Source organism: Rhopilema esculentum, chromosome 6 (assembly GCF_057945365.1).
Source record: "Rhopilema esculentum isolate cy_ngs chromosome 6, ASM5794536v1, whole genome shotgun sequence".
NCBI classification, from domain to species: domain Eukaryota; kingdom Metazoa; phylum Cnidaria; class Scyphozoa; order Rhizostomeae; family Rhizostomatidae; genus Rhopilema; species Rhopilema esculentum.
In genome coordinates, this window is record NC_142820.1 from 11,803,437 (window position 1) to 11,822,794 (window position 19,358).

The following is a 19,358-nucleotide window of genomic DNA, read 5'->3' on the forward strand; positions in this document are numbered from 1 at the left end:
AGTTCACCATGGTATGTCAAGTCTAACGTCAAATTTCGTTACATTGCTAATGCATTTTTCGCTTGGTTTTTTTCACAACTGTCTCTTCGTTTTTCAGTTCACGAAATGTTTGTTAATGGATGCATACAGTTCTTTTATCAATAATTTCCGACAAGCAAGAGTTACAGTTCGTATGGCTTCTTCTCGTCCCGCATTCCTCAAATTTGCCGAGGTGAGGAAATCTCCTAAATCAAACTTTTTAATCAACCAACTTCATTGTTGATATCAAGAGCGTTAAGATTGCTTTCCTACAAATAGTGCATTTTTAATGCCATTTTATGGACATGCTTGCTTTGTTTAACTGTCCGTTAAGTATAGATTGCTGAAGGGAATTTTAATGATACCATTTCTTTAGGCCATAGGCGGTATGATAATCATAGTAAACCATTTTGGAGAGGTTTCCTTGCCAGTTAGAGGATTAAGATCGCTATAAGAAAGCAAATCATTCAAATCTTCTAAAAAGCTAGTAAGAAGAGATTTCGCTCCGGACGCAGCGTTTCTTTGATTGTCCATACCACCAACGAATACTTAGGGATACCTCTTTTGGCATTGTTACCCAATGCTGCAGAAAAGCAAAAAGAATGCTTAAGAATTCCCACAAAAACGTAATTGCAAATCTGGCGAAAATTGATTAATAACTGCAGACGATACCCCGCATGTTATTTGGACTCTTTCACTGGCATTTTAGACGTCATGGTACTTCAGTGTAGGAGGCCGCGATCTTGGAATCAATGCCGATTTTTGTCCATTTGTTGGCATACAGTGAAATGCCTAAGCTTAATTCCAAGATTACCAAACAATGGTGATTCTTTCAGGATGTCATCCCTATTGGATTATTAATGCAGGGAAGGCATTAGAAAAATTCAATTTGAGTGTTTTCTTATATCAATTTGTACTTATTTCTGAAATACGTTAGTTAAATTTCCAAATATTTAAATGGGGGCAATACTACAAGCCAGACAATCTTTCTTTGGGTTTTGAATATTGGAGAGCCTCACTTTATTTGTAGTTAAATATTTCAGTTGCTAACATTTCATTTGATATGCAGTCCTTACTTTAGGCTGCTTTTAATTTGCAATTAATTGGATGGTTAATCTTACATTTTGTATTTTTTCTAGCAATGCCTCAAAGAACACAAAGAGAAGCTGACTTTGCAAGATCTTTTGATTCAACCTGTACAAAGAATACCTCGATATAGGCTAATTTTGAAGGTAATTACATAGAGAGAATCAGTCTTCATATAGTTACAGTTAATTACATTTAGGAGTCTTCATTTTCTTGTTGTTAAAGTTATATGTATATAGTTTAAGCTTTTTGTAAGCAAATCTCTGTTTCTCCTTTTTCAATCTCCTTTTGCCAAAAACAAATAATTTGATATGTCATCATTTGAATTTTTTGTCCTTCATTATCATTTAATATGGCTTTTATAAAACTTAACTGTATTTAGCTTAGACCTTCGTCTAGCGAATATTTTCCCTTAACGTAGGACCTGTTGAAACACACAAGCCCAGAGCATCCTGACCATGGCCTATGTCAGCTAGCTCTGGAGCAGATCAAAACGTTAGCGGATCGAATGAACAAGGGTGAGCTCGAGGCAGATCAAGCAGAGAAAGATGCAGAAAAACTTCGCGATGTTATTGCAACTATAGAGGGAATGACTGATGTGAGTATTTGTACTGTGTATTTGCAGGTTTTTATAATCAGCTAAAGCTAAGAGAAATTGTTGAATGCAAGGTAGCTCTAGAATATTTAGGAAAATGTATACAATTATGTTTTCAAGTTACTGAATCATTGTTCAATTAATTCATTTGGTTGTTTTTTACTGTGAAGGGAAGGAAAGTTATACCGTCTGACGTCTGACCGATAAGTTTAACATCGTTAGTAATCTCCACAAAAATAAAAAACAAAGGAAGACAAATTTTTCAATGTTCGCACACTTTTGGCTGTCCCACCATCTGACACTCATCTCCTGTGCACCAGCATTTACTGAAATGTGTCTTTACGCGTCTTCGTGATGCCCCCAGGCTAGATAGTGAAAACTTGCTTTTGTTGTCGTGCTTCAAATTTTATCATCGAATGCTTTATATTTTTCAGCTTGCAACGGCGAATAGGAAGTTCTTGAGACAGGACTTAGTTGCGGAGATTGTAAGTTTTGCAAGAAATTTTTGAAATTTTTTTCCATAATTTTCAATGAGATTACTTTACATAATAGTAATTGTGATATCTCGATGCAAGGTGTTAAGATATTTGCTATAAATTTGTTATGAGAAGGCCACATGTCCTTCAATCAGTCAGGGCCTGGCATAGAAGTCAGGGGGTTGCAGCTGTCAATAGAATATTGGTACCTCTTTGTACTTCCGGCTGGTACCTTCGTACTTCCGGCCATTCTCACTAACTTTGAAAACAATCCCCAAAAAACATAAAAATCAATGTAGGGGTTTCTGCGTGATGGTACTTAAATTTATGTTTCACAATTTCATCGATCGTGCGAATGCGGAGTTGTCCTTGCTCTGAGTACTTATGAAATTCCTCGAGCTTTCTGATAACTGGGTATCTTTTTTAGAATGAGACACACAGAGAGACTCGTTTATCATTAAGCCTCTTTATCTTCATATCTTTGGCTCCATTAAACGTTCCTTTTTTCTGAGTAAAGAAAGACAAACATTTCAGGTTGATTGAGCGCAGGTGATTTAAAATATTTGCTTACGGCTAAAAAGTGATCTCTTTCCAACAAAAAATGAACTTTCTTAAGAGCTAGCCGTCTAATTAGAGTTAGAACTCATTAGAGGCCACGCTTGTGATTTACCAAATGAACTTGCAGAAGAAACGTATTGAGACTGCTGTAGACCAAGTTGATTGTTCAAGCTTGAGAGTGAAACCAAATTTTATTCCTGCTTGGCATATCAACCTTTTTGTAATAAGATTTTGATTCGCATATTCACTTGTGGTAGGGACAGAGTACAGATTAATGTTAGGGATAGTAGTATTTGTTCCAGGGGAGGAGGGGTACTTGACAAGGGAGATGACGGGGGTGCGTAGAAAACCGCTTGAGCTGTACCCTGTCGCATAAAAGAATGACCCTAAAGTATACCCTGTCGCATGATAATTTTTGCACAATTAAGTAAACAATGAAAGTTTTTTCTGGCATGTCATAAAAACGGTTGTTCTAGTCGACAGTTGCCTTGTGATCGCATCGAGCGTTATATTTGGATTAGCAGCTAAAATCCGTCCTGCTCTTCACAATAAAAGCGTGATCAAGTTTACGTGTCCGCCAGGTGTCCTGTGGAAACACAGAGCTTGCTTACTTTGACCAAATACGACTTTCTTTTTTCTATGTTCAGTTTTACTTGTAAGCTTGTGACACCCTGTCCCATTTTCCCTTCTTTCTATTACCCCGTCCTGTAATTTTTGCGCAAAAGTACACCCTGCTGAGCGGCACATCCTGGTAGGTCAAATATGGGTGTATCCCCTTACCCCGTCGCATATTTAAGATGTTGATGTAGAATGAACATTTCGACATAACCAGTTGTGCCTATATTAAGAAGCCCCCTAAATCTTTATATAAAAATAACAGAGGACACTGTATCGCTCCAAGGTATCAAGAAATATGACAAAAGATAAACTGTTCTTTCTCACTGATATACGGCTTGCGCAATGTTCTGAGCAGTCCTGCGACAATGGCCTTTCATTATTTGCATCTTTAATTTTTACCTGTTTTCATTAAAATTCCAAATCCCAGACGTTTGGTAGTTTTAACTGATTCAAAACTTATTTTTTGTTAAAAGCATTTGCGGTTTGTAGGCGAAATTACGAGTAGACGTCCAAATTAAGCTTGATGACTGTAGCACTGGGATAAAACTTAATACATGATTTTAATCGAAGTTGGGTCGATAAAACGTTTATTTTTGTCTGTTGCTCATCCCCGAGGCATGCTGTATTCAGTGGCTCATCCTTGTTTAAACCAGGGAGGATATCTTTAATTAATGTTGATGTTGGACACTATTTTCGTTTGCCCTTGGAATTCCTTGTCTCATTTAAATCGTTTATTTACAACTATTTTCATTTGCAGAAAGGCGTTATAACAAAGAAGGATCGCTGCCTATTTCTCTTCTCCGATCTTCTCGTGTGTGCCACCGTGCGAAGGAAAAACAATGCTCTTCGCAGAGGCTCACTCGGACTGTAAGTTTAAAGATAATTCGAAAAAGTTTTACACTTAAATTTTTTGCTATCTAATTCTGCTAAATAGTTGAGGCTTTTCCAGTTCTTTTTCAGTCCAAGGATTGGCCTACAGCATTTAATGCATACACTCTTTTTATAAGAATATTATTTATAAGAAGATTCAGGCTCAGAATTATCCAATTTTTGAGAATGTTTTAAGAAAATTTGGTTACGGCTCAGCTCGCCTATTTGTGTTTCATTTTTCAGCGGTTGCTCGTTTTGAGATGTTCATAACAGGGAATCGCAGAACTTACATACTGTATCTCATTTTTAAAAAAATGCGGCTTTTATTCAAGAGCGGGTGATCCGGACGGGAGAGCGGGTGAAGCGGGTTCTGATCAAGAGCGGGAGAGCGGGTGATGGGGGTTATTTTAACTATATCAGATTTGGAAAAATAAGAGTAATTGAGAAATATATTCCGGTTCAAAACGAATTTTTTTTAAAATGTCGAAGCTGGAAAAATTTATAGCATTTTTTTCAAAAATTGTGAAAAAAGGTTTGGTTGTGCAGATATAAAACTGCTGTTTTTAATGTCCTAGTTTGATTGTCAATCTGGAAGGATATACGTGTCTAATGTATAATTTATAATTGGACTAACACTATCTTCACGCCGTACGTTGTTCTTGTCAAATGTTAATGTGTATTCATTATTGTTTGGTCTTTATAAATATTATTTGGGTCCGCTGTAAAAATTTGTGTGCTTTGTAGGATATACTATCTTAAAGAAAAGGAGGCCAGAGAAAACTACTCCACGTCCAACTAAAATCGTGTATTCTTTTTTGAATATTTCAGAAATATTTACTGCTGAAATCGATTATAATAAATATTCAAAAAACTGTTTTTCAGGTTTTCAGGGCAATCGGCTACAGAATTCAACAGATATAAGCTATTATGGAAACTTCCTTTGGATTCAACAGATCTCGTAAAAGGTAACGTGACCTCCTTAAGGTGGTTTGTAGACCTTCTTTTCGTCTAGTGCAGTTGTGAAAGGGAAGAATCAACAGGCAACGTCGTATAAGGATTTGCTGCCATAGCTCAAGTATCCATCTGTATTATCACATAAAAAGACAAATAAGGCTGTTGTCAGAAAAATTAATTATCAGTCGTCCGCCAATTTTGTAGTTTCACGGTGAATGCGATTGCCAGGCAATTGCCGCAATGTGGACCCTGTTCTACACACTTAGGCAAATCCACCTCTACCTATATTGCATCAAGCACTTAATAACAGACAAATAAATATTAGTTTTCATCCTTATGCAACTTTCAGTCAGTTATTGCATGTTATTTTGCAGGCAACTTGATATTATTGCCATTGCTTCAATGGCGGAAGGTTTGTCTAGCGTGTATCTTAACGTGTAAAATCGTGTCGTCTCCAGCAATGGAACATCGCGAGCCTGCAGAGAAATGACAAAAATTAAGTGTTAATCAGAGGAGAACTTTGATCACTGAACAAATTATGTTGTCATTTTAGGCGGTTCCGTTCCTGCACTGAAAAGAGCACCCGGGGATAAGCAGGCAGAGAGATTGGAAGAGGATATTGCAATTCTTGGAAAAATAAGATCAATGGCAGACACTCTTATTACCCCTCACCAGGTAATGCATATGCTTGTTATCTTGTTATGTTGCGTTTATGAAAAATTGGGTTTCAGGAAACATCGATTTCTTTTAAGCCCCTTCTCTAATTTCTCCTAGGCTCATTTCAAACCTGTTCGGTATAAATTCAAAACCTGTTTGCCCAACTCAGCGTTGAATTTCTCTGGAACCTTTGCGCGGAAACGACGCAGAAGGTGTTAAGAGGGTGTCTCTGGTCGTGTGTCTGTGAAAACAGCCTTGTACACGTTTTATTGGCAAATTACCCAAAAGGATCTCCGTACAGTCTTAAATTTTCTAGATGATGACAAATGTCTTCATCAAAGTTTTGAAAATGATAACTCCAGGACTTAAAAAACCCCGTGCTCAATAGAGCTTAAAAAGATAGGTATTCTTGAAGAACTTATCAAATTCTGGCTTAGGTACTTAATTTTAATCAAGGCTGCATTTATCTTTTTGTATCTTATTCCAATGCATCTATTTAAGAATTTGGACATGTGCATACGAGACCTGATCACCGAACTCAATCGTCAAGTTGCGGAACAAAATCAGTCTGCGCAGCCAATGCAAACATCACTGGCGAGAGTGGAAATTCAGGCCCAAACAGAGTAAGCAGTTGCCAGTTTCTTTGCTTTTTACTCGCATGGCTCCTTCCTTGTGACTCTAGCAGTGGATGATTAGGGTCCTGCGTATAATGATCAGCTAGACAAACATGTGTTATTTATTCTTAGGTTTTTGGCGTTTTAGCGTCTATATACAGTCAACTTCAAACTTTTACTAATATAAACAAAATTCTCTGTTCCCTTGAAAATTCGATAATTCGAATCTCTGTAATTCCAACATTTTTACAATCCCTTACAGAGTTCGTATTATACAAATTTGACTGTACGATGGTTGAAGCTGTGATATTCTTCATTACATCATTATATATTATCCAATTGTACCATGGTGCCATGGATAGCCGTTCGTTTTGCATTATTTGAGCGAATTTTTGAAAAATCCTTGCCTGATAAACTTTATTGTCTTTTCAGTGAGGGAACTGAAAATTTCATCTTCGTTTTCCTATCGACCGTGATAAAATCATCTTGGGAAGCGGCCTATGAAGATGCCAAACAGAGACTCGGTAAATTCAACTCAAATATTATTTGAAGAATTTCCGGTTTGATTAGTTTCCGGTCCGGATAGATAGTAACCACGCTTAATAGTTGCTTTGGTGTATCTTTTGGTGAAGTAGGCGGGATGCCTAGTATATATAGAGAAAATGGAAGAACTGTTAGACACTCGATTAAAGAAGGCATTGGAGAATGACACAAATAATCAAGATATTTTCCACGATACTTTAATAGATTTCCAGCTCATTGAATAGAGCGTTTCGTAGAAAAGGCGATCAAAAAAATTAGGCCTAGCCTAACAACAACAACGGTTTCAAACCGAGGTCAGTAAATGACGTAATCAATTAATGCCTCTTCTGGAGGGGCAAAACTCTATAAACAAAAGTTACGCGTACTTATGGTAAACGATAGAATTGTCCATACATTTCACACAATGTAGTGTTCACGTGAACAAGGTTTATGTGCTACACTTGGAATCGAGAGACCGGAAATTTAAAGCACCGATTGGATAATAAAACAATAGCTTATTGTGTAACTCTATCGATGAAAATTTAAATATTGCCCAAGAGTTCACGTAGGCGTTCTTGCTCTAACTCTAAAATTGCAAATAAATGGTCAACTGAAGATTAAGATGACTCAATTCAGGACCTGATTTGCTGTTTATGTTTAAAAGGTGTTACAAATGTGTTGGGAAAGTTATTAAGCTCCAGGCTCGGGCTTGAATACCCTTAGGCCATGTCCACCCCGTGTTCACTTTGCTGCGGATATTCATTAAACAGTCCCTTTTAACAGCAATTCTATACGAAATAAAACGCGGGAATTTACATGTGCTTTTGTTTTTTTCCGTTCTCTATTTGCTTCATTCACAACGATATTTTTGATGCATCTTTTTTCGTATTGGAGCAATATAAACAAAAGGCAGAAAGTATTTGTTTTCTTCCATTTTCATATGAAAGCGGAGGGAGCCTTGAACATACTTTAATTCATTCTTATACTGAAGTTAACAATTTTTGTTTATTTTAATACGAAAACGGAAATTTTTGAACTTATAATACTTTTTTCTCTGATTTTAACTCGGTTAGTTAAAAGTTTTCCATTTAATATTTTATAACGCATACTGCATTCTTACATAGCATACGCCAGGCATACCTTTCCTCCGGAGTTTCAATATCCTTTGCCTATCGACAAGACGAGAAGTGGCATGCAGGTAAAACTTTTTGGTTTAATCTCTCGATACAAAATTGATAATTAGTAACACAAGGAAGGACGTTAAATGGAACGAATTAATCATTATCTCTCAGTAAACGCGAATATTTATGTAGCAATTAAAATAACTCCATGCATAATTGGATACAATAAAATACTGTATATTATATTGTAGCTTTTCAGCTCACTAAAAATCAGCATTTTTCGCTGCAAATTTGCCTGTCTTTTTTCTGGCTTTTAGTGACGTCATTCGAATTTAATACAGGGCTGTTTTGATTTAAATAGTAACTAGCGCAAAAAGTTAAACATTCGATGTTTTAAAGTACCCACAGGTTTAGGTTTTTCATTAATTTTGACCAACTTTTATTTGAATGAAAAAGTCCAGGGCTTTCTTCAGTTGACGTCATTCTGATAGTAACCGTATAATGTTTATGCAGCTTTTGGTTTTGTTAACCTTTCTTATCGAGTTAGGTACATCTGGAATGTTTTTCAGAAAACGGATATTTTGCCTATTCGTTGCATTTTTTCAAAGATAAAATTGATTGATTTTATTAGGAACGGTTTTAAGAATGTTTCGGTTTTCTCAAAATCATTCACATTTTTGGTTTTCATTCGAAATTTTTACCTGATACATGATTGTTTTGCAGTTTGGTTTGTAGAAGTATCTTTTACATGTCCACCCTTTGCTTTGCTTTGCTTTTAAAAACGATGAGATATTTAAAGAACTTTGCTTTACATTTAAAGAAGCTGAAAGTTTTGCTTTGTCGTACTCTATTCTTTTTATTGATAGCATGGTTTTAAGAAGCTATTTCTTTCTCTTCGCAGTTCACGTGTGCGGCTCCAAGTAGACTGACGTCACTTGGGGACGAGGCCGTCGAAGCTGGTGGTGAAATATGGGTCTGCAATAGTGATGGTTACGTAGGCCAAGTCTGCCTGGTGTCTATGGTTCCAGAAGCACAGGTATTGGTTTACTCCTCTTACTCCAGCGTGATGGTTCCCTTTTCTATTAATACATAGAAATCAAATTACTTTTTATCTATCACTATATCTTTTAGACATTTGAGTCTGTCTGTTGTGTGCGCAAACATGATACTCTTAGTAACAGCAAACAGGTCTTTTCTTTGATTAAGCATGAAATGATTCTAATACTCTGTACCTATGTGCATCGAGCACTGTTATGTCAGAATAGACAACGGGACGATATATTCTTCATGCTTTGAATGATTTTTTGATATGATTCGGATTGAAATATCATAAGGGTGGCTGGTAAAATGTTTCGTTTCCTTGAAAATGTGACTTTGGTTCGTTTCCAAAAGAAGCCATTGGATTCAAGCTTAGTTTAAGTATTGTACTTTCGGGGTCCCTGCAACTTTCCAGAATGTACCCAAACTTATTTGCCAGTAAAAGGCTTTAACCTTTGTAAGTAGATGTCGATTTTAACACCAAAACATCATATCAACTGAAGGCCTCGTTCAAGGATATCTTCTATAAATATCCATGACCTGCTTAAAGCGAATAAGAATCTTAGATCGAAGCTAATGTCCTTTCACAGCATACTCCCCAGGCAAAACAAGCCTGCACTTCTTCATGTCTCTCTTTTTCACTAGTCGCATCCAAGTGCCAATGTTTGTTCGGCTCGCATTCAGTGCATAGCACCTGTGCCTGGTTCCAAGCTCATTGCAACGAACAAACCACCAAATAACGACCCACGGAAACTTGGTGGCCTCCGTGAGGTATGTATTTGATTCCTAATCCGTCCTACAATATTCACTCCCGCCTCCCAGATAGATGCTAAATGGCAGAGTGTAAATCATAGAAGACTGAAGATTTCCTTTACAATTTCAGATCGATTGTAATGTTCTTAGCAAAGATTTTGTACCACCCATCACTAATGAACGGTGCTTTGTTATAATTCAAGCCTCGATTCTTCTCTCTAATTACACATTTCCATTGAAACATATTCACTCTAGTAATACGGGTAACAATTAAGGAGAGTTAGTATAAATGAGTTTCTTTTTAAATGATTGTTGTCCCTTGAAGACAAACACATGTGTTAATTTTAATTGAGGAGAACTGTACTAGGCTAATCGCATGAGACCCTAAGCGACCATTTAACTTCCTTTAATCTAGCATCAGAGTCACCAAACTGTATTGAAATCTTATTGAAGTCTTGTGCATTGTGGCTCTCCAAATTTAGAGACTCTCTCGATGCTTAAATTCAATATATTTCTCTTCAGACAAAAAGTAACAAAAAATCGACAAAATCATCAAAGGTCCCTTCGCACAATGGATTGAAATCGAAGAAGTCTTTTCCAACTGAATCAGATGATGACGACCAAACGGCCGGGCGCGAGACCATCATTGCATTTGACACTGATACCGACGAAGAAGATACCGGTGCCGGGTCTCCATTCATCGGTAAGTCGATCGTTTCACTTTTTATATATCGTTCAACTTCAGATACATTGTAAAGATTTGACTATTTCTATAAGAGGGAACTACATTATTGTAAGAACTATCTATTCACGGTAAAACGCTTATAAAATGTACTAAAAGTACATCAACAAATTACAACAATGCCTAAAATTTCTAAAGTACTAGATTCTCTTCTCCGTTTCAATCGGCAATAGGTTTGCAGTCTCTTTCTTTTTCTATGAAACGATCACTATGTCAACATCATACCTTTTTTACAACCCGATCTGTATCTATATGTGCTCAGTAAAAGATATTTTCCTTTTATCTTTTCACTTTTTACTAACCCTTGCCAGATGCAAGGAGTGATTTCAGCTTAGCGATTAAAGATTATGATTGACGAAACATAATGGGATAAACATTCCAAAATGCAATGCCTATCCGGTCTTATTTTCTATATTTGTTAATAAAATTGCTTGAATTATTATTATATCGGCCAAAAAATCGTTCTAAAGATTATGGCAAGTTGAAATGAAATGCTTCTGGTGTTATCTGATTTGTTATTCCACATCTTCATTTCTTTGCTTAGGCCTTATCACTTTTCCAATGAAGATTGACCATCAAACGTCTATCTTAAACCCTTTTGCATGTCCGCACCTGGATGACTTCTCCACTCTTTAAACACAAAATGTTACTATAAAAAAGAACTTAATTTAAAACCTACAGACTGTCTTACCGTATTAAAGACCTCGTGTTTCTATATTCTTTCTCCCCAACAAGGCTTTTTATGGGCTTGCTCTCTTTAAATCATCTATCGTCACCAGTTGGCCCTTTGTCAGGCATCACCTATCAAGATCATCATCAAAACAAACCTTTTAGATAAGATTTATTGTTAGAAATTTTTATCCTGCTATTCCCACATGGATTGTTAAGACAAGACCTAAGAAAAATTTGACTGGCGTGAAAGAAGTCTCTTTTTAGCGTGATTGAGTGTATATTTTTGTCAAAAGATTGCCTTTTCCTCTTTACAGGAAGATCAACTGTTTTTGATGGGCGGATGAGCCCAGACGGGAGCAGCCTAGGCAGTGTTGAAAGTGTTGAAGGTGTGGACGGGAGTAGCAGCGACAACCAGCAATATCAGTCCGGGTACGACTCAAGCGATGCAGAGGACCCGCAGCAAACAGAAAACCGGAGACTCGGTATTCTTGGCGATTCCGTTCGCAAAGGAAATCATGAATTTGATCTAAAAGAAATGGATGACCTTATCTCAGGCGATGGTAAAGAGCAACGAACTATGTGGCTTGGTACAGAAGATGGCTGGTACGTTCCTATCTATATTTCTTAAGGTTGAGTTCTTCTAATTTTCTCAAAATTTCTTTATAACATTCCTTTATTTGCATTTGTATAACACAAATATCAAGCGTAAGATAAATCTTTGTCAAATGTAAAGAGATTTATGCAATATGCTTGAAATTTGGTTGCCGTAGCATAAAAGTCTTTTCCCATATTTGGGCTTATACTGGCCATTTGCCATGGTTTAGCGTGACAGCATATATTAGAGTTTCTTTAACCGTGTTTTTCAGTATCCATGTGTACCAGTCAAGTGACGTCACTCAAGCGCGAAAAAGCAAGAAGAAGATGCAGCTTGGAGCTGTGGTCAATGCTATCCTGTATGTTTTATTCAATTTTACAAGTTTGATCCGCGTTCATCGTATCATCGAAAACCTTCTCTTGGTATTTTTCCGTCAGGCCATCTTCTTACTTTTGTTTGTAGATTGTGCTTGATGAAGTAGAATCTAGGAAATCAAATTGAAATTTCCTGGTTAATAAATTGAAATTGAAAGTAAATTGAAATTGCGGTTTGCATTCATGTATTCTAGTCAAGGGAAATTCCTGCATTCCAAAGAACATTTTGGAGAATTTTTTAGGCATAATTACGTTTGCTCGCCAAAGGATTGCTCTTTTAATCTCTAGTGTATTATAGGCATATTTGTCTAGCATTACGGTCGCAAACTGGTTTTATCTCTGTTTTCCTGGCATTGATTCTATTTTTGCCGGTGAAATGAAAAGTTTACTCCATTCTAAGTTCTTACAAGCCAATATTTGTATTTTCCAAGGTACCATGACAATAAAGTGTTCGTCGCTCTTGCCAACGGAGAACTTTGTGTGTACAAAAGGGATCCAGGTAATCACGTTTTTCGCAGTAATTTTAATGCATGACATCACTTAGTCCCAGTCCCCTTCCAATATAAAAGTTCACCTGTAAGAGAAGAAGAAAGCAGACTCGTCTTGATTCGACCAATAGTGTAACGCGCAAGTTAAAGAGCACTAGAATAAAATTATAGAAATTGAAATTCTTCCCTCCTTTTTAAACCGGGAGTTCAGTATCAAACATTCTTGTTTGCAGCGAAATACCTTGAAGTGAATGTTGGTGTCTTTTTAGGGTTTGTCTTTTTTAGGGATTTTTCCGTTGTAGGGAGTTGCTAGTCGTAGGGAGGTGCCCGTTCTAGGGAGAGGACCGTTCTAGGTATGTGACCGTTCTAGGGATGTGACCATTGTAGGGATGTGACCGTTGTAGGGAGGTGCCCTTTGTAGGGGGAGGTACTCTTTGTAGGGGGAGGTTCCCTCTATAGGGAGGTGCCTGTTGTAGAGAGACTACTTCTCAAAGCTTGAACGCAGACAATCTAGCTTCAGCTTTAATATCTGTCATGCTGTTATTACTATGAACTAAGATAGGATTGATTTTTATTTTGGTCTTTCAGGGAATGGATGGGAAATCGCTGCTCCGCATTCAATACCTGTCGGCGCTAATGGAGCTTCAATTACTTGCATCACAGCGGTTGCCGGCCGTATATGGTGTGGCTGTCAGAATAATATTATTCTTGTGAATGCATCAACTCTAAAAATCGAGGTAATATAAAGATATCATTTCGCAATAATTTGTTGTTTTGCAATGCTATAGGTAAAACTAGTTTAGCCCCAACTTTTTATGTGAAAAGACCTTGTAAATCATTAGTTCTATTTGTACCTAAAGGTTGATTGAATCCTGGTTTCGTAGCAGGTTTGAAACGACAAAAGCATGCATCGATGAGAAACTTTTTGATAATACACCAACAACTTTCTGTCTTCTTCAGGAATTTGTTATTGAACAGTGTAGGATGCTTCACGTTCTGTTAAACCGCTAAAATCTGTCTTTGAAGCAAGAGAGTTTCGAACGATATTTACCGTGAAAGCTCTATTAAGCGCCCCTCCCGGGGGGCTTATTAATCAATCTGAATTAAAAATATTGTTAAAATGCCACAATGCTCTTGGATTTCTACATCATTAAGAATCTTATTATCATCACACCCGTCAAGAGACAACTCAATGCGCATTTTTTCTTTGTTTGACATCATTGGCTAAAGAGGGGGCGCTTAATAGAGTGGAGGGGGGCTTATTTTAAATTTTTGTTTTGTAAGGGGGCTTTATAGAGAGGGAGACTTAATAGAGCTTTTACGGTACTTCCATGACTGCCGGATTTTTCTTTTTTTAAGACTTTCACGCTATCAGTGCCATTATGAATCATAACATATCTAGATTGTTTCTTTCAACATTGCAGTCAACCATAGGAGTGAGCCAAGATTCGCACCGATCCGTTTATCGTATCGTCACTGCTGGGCTTGGTGTCTGGATTTCGTTACAGAGCAGTGCCATAGTGCGGCTATACCATGCAGTATCCTTTGAAAATTTAGCTGATATTGACGTTGCACCTGCAGTTCATAAAATGCTTTTAGGTAAGTGAACACTGCTTGGTTGTATTATTTTTGTAAACACGTGCATGGGTAGGTGTTCTAGCCAGTCAGATGGTTTGTTTAGATTTTGACCTTTTAGCCAAACAGAGCTTACCATTCAAATGGGGCTTTGTCTTTTGTATCGTAAGTAGATACCATTGTCTACCGAATGTTTAGTTGTTTTCCAGAGAACGGTATTATTCTCAATCAGCAGAGTTTCGCTACAGTCCTCTAACAGATTTTTTCGATTATTCTTTGTCCCTTGGACATACTTTTGACCACAACAAAACAACACTTGTTATCAATCTTACTATCTATCTTATTGTTTTTTTGCAGTTGCACTAGTATCAATTGCCAATTTCGTTTGCAATTTCTTTCTTAGTTGTAATTCCTATGTGTTTCTATGTTGATTGCCCTTTGAACATATATTTGACCACAAAAAGCATAAATATATCTAGTTATCTAGCTTTTCTTAGGTTGAACAAATTAACCTTAGCAATTATTCCTCCCTACGACAGAGGTTGTTATCTATAGGCTTTTGAAACCACTATTGCATTGCATGTTTAAAGACAACCGCAGTGTCATTTGTGCCTTTAAGCCCCAGTGCCTTACGGCCTTTGTTGTTTTTTCTAGTAGAAAGAAACTTTTAAAATACCATGCAATAACGGAGCATGTTCTTGTATTGATGCTATCAAGTACTTGTAATATTAAAATTAATTTTATAAACGTATTATTGATATTTTTATTTTGATAATACGTTTATAAAACTTTTCACTTAATGTTATGATGAGGATATATATGTTTGATTTTAATCGGAAATAAGAGATGCCTGATTGGTACATGTTTGGCATTCGTCAGTTTGTGCTTAAAAAGATTGGTGCATTGGTTTAATAGTTTGTTCCCAAGTATGGCTGAGTACACGATTATCCAACAATGTAGCAACATATTCAAATAAAGTGTTGTCTTATCCTTCTTTTATCTTTTTAATCAGCTTGTATCCCACGTAACCTTGAGCCGCACTTCTCCCGTAGGTGCTGATGCAATCATTCGACAACACAAAGCAGCTTGTCTGCGAATAACAGCATTATTAGCTTGCAAAGATCTTCTATGGATAGGAACAAGTGCGGGAGTTATACTGACTAATCCTTTACCGACTATAAAACTGAACACGCATTCGCTAAGGAATGCACCAGGGCCAACAGGCTCACCTCATGGACACACGGGCCACGTGCGGTTTTTGACTTCAGTTGAAGTGCCAAAGTCGCAATATAAAGAGAAGGCTCAGCTGTCACCTGAAATTAACATTAACAGGGCTACGTCGCCCTCACCTACTAGCCCTACGAAAGTGGTCGAAAATCTACCTCGCAAAGACGATGCGTCGAAAACTGTTACGTTAGTTATAAGTGGCGGTGATGGTTACGAGGACTTTCGAACTAGCGCAACTTCGGAAACAGTTGGCCGAGAAGACAGCACGAACCATCTGTTGATTTGGCGGGTGTGACACAACGAGCACCCACTCGTAACATACTACCACTTTTAACGAAACACAAGCCAAAGCCGAACGCCTGTTATAATAAAAATGCCAAATGCAGTTGCCCGGATCGTTTCGGTGTCGTTTCGGTGTCGTTTCGGTGTCGTTTCGGTGTCGTTTCGGTGTCGTTTCGGTGTCGTTTCGGTGCCGTATCGGTGATAACGGCCTGCAGACCAGCGATAAATACCTGTGTCACAGTCAGTCGCACTGCGGAGATATTTGCATTGTTGTTGCCAAAGTCTCAAGTCCACGAGCAACCAACAAGTAGACCATTTCACCCTTAAGGCAAATACAATCCATCATCTAAAGCAAGACACGGGAATCAAGGTTCAGTTCACATTCTTTTAAACTCCTTTATCATTAATTTGGGAAATGGTTTCAACAGAATCATAGTTTTCGTTTCCAATAGAAATATCTTCATAGCCCTTTTCTAATAACATAATCACCCAAAATAATCCCAAATGCATATATGCTTTTCATTCGATGCAAACGAAACTGATATTTTCTTTAACAAAATGGGAAGCATTCATTCTGAAACCTAAAGCTGCTTAAAGGGATTTCCCTAGCTTTTGGAATGTTCCTAAAACTTTCTCTAATGACTGTGATGTTTCTATTGAAGAAAACTGTTATGAATGAAAATGCCTTAAAATAACAACAGTTTTTATTGATAGGACACCGCAATGGTTGAAAGTGATTTTATTCTGCTTGCTTAAGGGCAACACAGAGTAAATGTTATGAACCATCTAGGTTTTCCCTTTGTATTTGGCTTTGCTTTTTAATTTCCTCTCGCTCTTATCCAACCTTGGTTAAAGCATCTTTTTAAAAAATAAAACTCATGCCAGAAAAAAATATGTTTAATTTTTGCACCTAAAGGGCTTTGAAATTTTTGTAGATAGATGTTAAGGGTGTTGAAACACGAATTCTCAGAAATCACCCGTCTTGCTAATTCTCAGAAATGAAACTGAACTGTTTTCTTGTGAGCTTAACTGGATTGCATTAGCCGCCAGGTGTTTTATCGTTGAAATGCTAATGATCGTATTCATTTTTCGAATAAATTTTACGAGTTAGTAATGCTGACCGTCAATTAACGTGTCATGAGACAATATCTATAGAAATCGTAGCTCAGAATATTTATTAATGCTTGTCTATTCGTGATATTTTTAGCAATAGCTTTTTTAATAGTGACTTGACGTAAAATGCATGCACAAGGTGACAAACAGCCCATAGTATAATATTATTTTTATTGATATTGGCATTGTTATTACTGGCGCAGTGACCAAATCAAGCCCTTACAGGTGGACACAAGGGTGACGAAGTCGGGAGAATGCGCTTTCGTATTTCAATAATACGTAAATCAATATGTTTCGGGAGCAACCTCATAACCTCAGCCATTCCCCAACCTGTCCCCCCCCCTTCCTCCACAGTGTCCACTGTTGATAAACTCTTAGGACGCTCTTTCAATTAAAGAAGGCCCCTTACAGCTCTGTCCGCCATCTTTATTCTAATATCTTATGTCTCCCGTTTTTTAATATCCTCTAATCTGTTGGTTGGGTTTTAGTTAAAAAACCATCATCTTTTTCGTGTAAGGAGGAATTTCCAACTAATTCTAAGGGGAGGCGTTGTTACGAAGAAAATTTCATACACTGCTTCCTTTCAAGCTATTGGTTCCAAACATCCGCCGTAATATCAGCAATGGACTAAAGTAAATGGGCCTCGTTTTCAAAAACATAAGATAAAACTTTATAGTTTTAGCGGAACAGGTTCATTCACTTTTAATTATATTTAGAATGAATTTATTATTTAGATTAGCATGAATGTGTATGGCAATTTTGTATTTTAACTCATTTTGTATGACTTTGTAATGAGTTTTTTATAGTATCTTCTTTATATTCTCAAATACCGGCAGTAAACGCAAAGGTTTAGGGGGATTTTGTGACAACAGCTTTCCAATTTGCTATTTTTCACGACTTTTCTACCACAATATGTAAACACGTTTTTACCCATGCTATCAGGGATTTTTTCAGTTTTAATTCTGTGCCAATTTCACTCTTTTAAACCGACAAAGTAGCTAGATTTCAGATATAGAACAAAGGATACGTTTTGCTTTGTGTTTTCCCCTTTAGATATCATACATCCAATCTTTGCATTCTAAATAACATACACCGGTCCTCTATACTCTGAAGAGGGGTGCTTCTGTTTAATGTAAACTGACTTGGGTTTACTGCTGTGTTAGTACAAGCTTCTAATCAATATTTTCCTCTTTCTTGTACCACAAGCAGTGAATTTTTCACTTGGATTGTTAAATTTACAGTCCCTTATCTTGATATTTTTATACTATCGTTATTGTAAATATCTTAAAGGTATTTTCTACTTGAAAAATGTCATCAAAAGTCTTAATATCATATACACAGTTTATTTTCTTATATCGCTGCTTGCTCCTTAAACAGTGACGCGTATTGAAACAAGAATCCGCGCGGTATATCATAGAAGCAAGGGCCGTTTATCTTTTACATGCTGACTCTAGCTTTGTGCTTAGCACTAAAGAAAATTGGAATAACAGAACTTAAGCCACGAGCTGTCCCTCCGCTGTGGGTACCGACCGCTTTGTTTTTATCTTGTGGAAATATGCCTTGCTGCTAAGTGCATTCATTATATGGCGACCTTCGCCAAAATACGCCGTGCCTCGTCGACCAAAATACGTGCTTGTTGGTTTGAATGGCGTGCCTCGATTTTTCATGCAGCTCAAACACTAAATGTTTCGTGGTTATGATCGCTGATATATTGCAGAAACAGCCAAAAAACAACGGAAACATAGGAAGACAAATCTCAAATACACTCTCTTCTTTTTATAAGAAAAATTTTATAAGAACATGAGCCTCAAATTGGTCAAAATTCAAGAACAAATTAAGAACAAGCTGAGACCGAGCTTCTGAGAAATGCAATTTGGGCACAAGCACCAAAGTCTAAAAATAGCTTTTTGTTGGAGTTGCATCTTGTTCTATTCAGCACGTCAAATTACACCAGGTAACAATAATGTTTTAGTATTTTTTACTCAGCTTTGACTATTTTACTGATAAATTCATCTGATTTGAATAGTTCGAATGTCCAAATTTTGCTGTCCGTGCATTTTCACGCTTTCTGAAATATTACTTCCAGTCATTTGCCGGAATGTACACAAGACTTGAACTCAAAACTTTAAGACCATGACTTAAACTTTAAAAATTTCGGTTAGGCAGTTTGATAGATGCTATGCAAAATTCCCTGTTTATTATGTAGGGTTATAAATGAAATTATGGACTTGTCTTCACATTTAGCTTAGCCGTGCTCGTCCAAAAATCTTAAATTAATCTCCGACCTTCGCTGTTGGAGCACACACGATCACGTTTGTCTTTGATCTGACAACGATCGTTACCAGAAAAAGCTTTGGCAATTTGTTGCCATGCGTAGCACGACTTCTTAGCCAAACGACAAATCACACGT

General features: G+C 37.1%; 1 protein-coding gene across 1 annotated transcript in view; it reads left to right on the plus strand.

The window, feature by feature from the left end:
- The window catches only part of LOC135686749 (uncharacterized), a 42,451-nt gene extending 24,171 nt beyond the window's left edge, over positions 1-18,280 (plus strand). Inside the window, exons 7-25 of the mRNA XM_065203055.2 lie at positions 98-211; positions 1,158-1,250; positions 1,526-1,702; positions 2,134-2,184; positions 4,109-4,218; positions 5,104-5,186; positions 5,729-5,850; positions 6,334-6,455; positions 6,879-6,970; positions 8,093-8,166; positions 8,991-9,125; positions 9,773-9,898; positions 10,403-10,583; positions 11,609-11,897; positions 12,161-12,247; positions 12,695-12,762; positions 13,340-13,488; positions 14,176-14,350; positions 15,379-18,280. Of these exons, the coding sequence (XP_065059127.2) occupies positions 98-211; positions 1,158-1,250; positions 1,526-1,702; positions 2,134-2,184; positions 4,109-4,218; positions 5,104-5,186; positions 5,729-5,850; positions 6,334-6,455; positions 6,879-6,970; positions 8,093-8,166; positions 8,991-9,125; positions 9,773-9,898; positions 10,403-10,583; positions 11,609-11,897; positions 12,161-12,247; positions 12,695-12,762; positions 13,340-13,488; positions 14,176-14,350; positions 15,379-15,848 (2,718 nt within the window). The 3' untranslated portion in view covers positions 15,849-18,280. The remainder of the gene's footprint in view (positions 1-97; positions 212-1,157; positions 1,251-1,525; positions 1,703-2,133; positions 2,185-4,108; positions 4,219-5,103; positions 5,187-5,728; positions 5,851-6,333; positions 6,456-6,878; positions 6,971-8,092; positions 8,167-8,990; positions 9,126-9,772; positions 9,899-10,402; positions 10,584-11,608; positions 11,898-12,160; positions 12,248-12,694; positions 12,763-13,339; positions 13,489-14,175; positions 14,351-15,378) is intronic.
- The last annotated feature ends 1,078 nt before the right edge of the window (positions 18,281-19,358 follow it).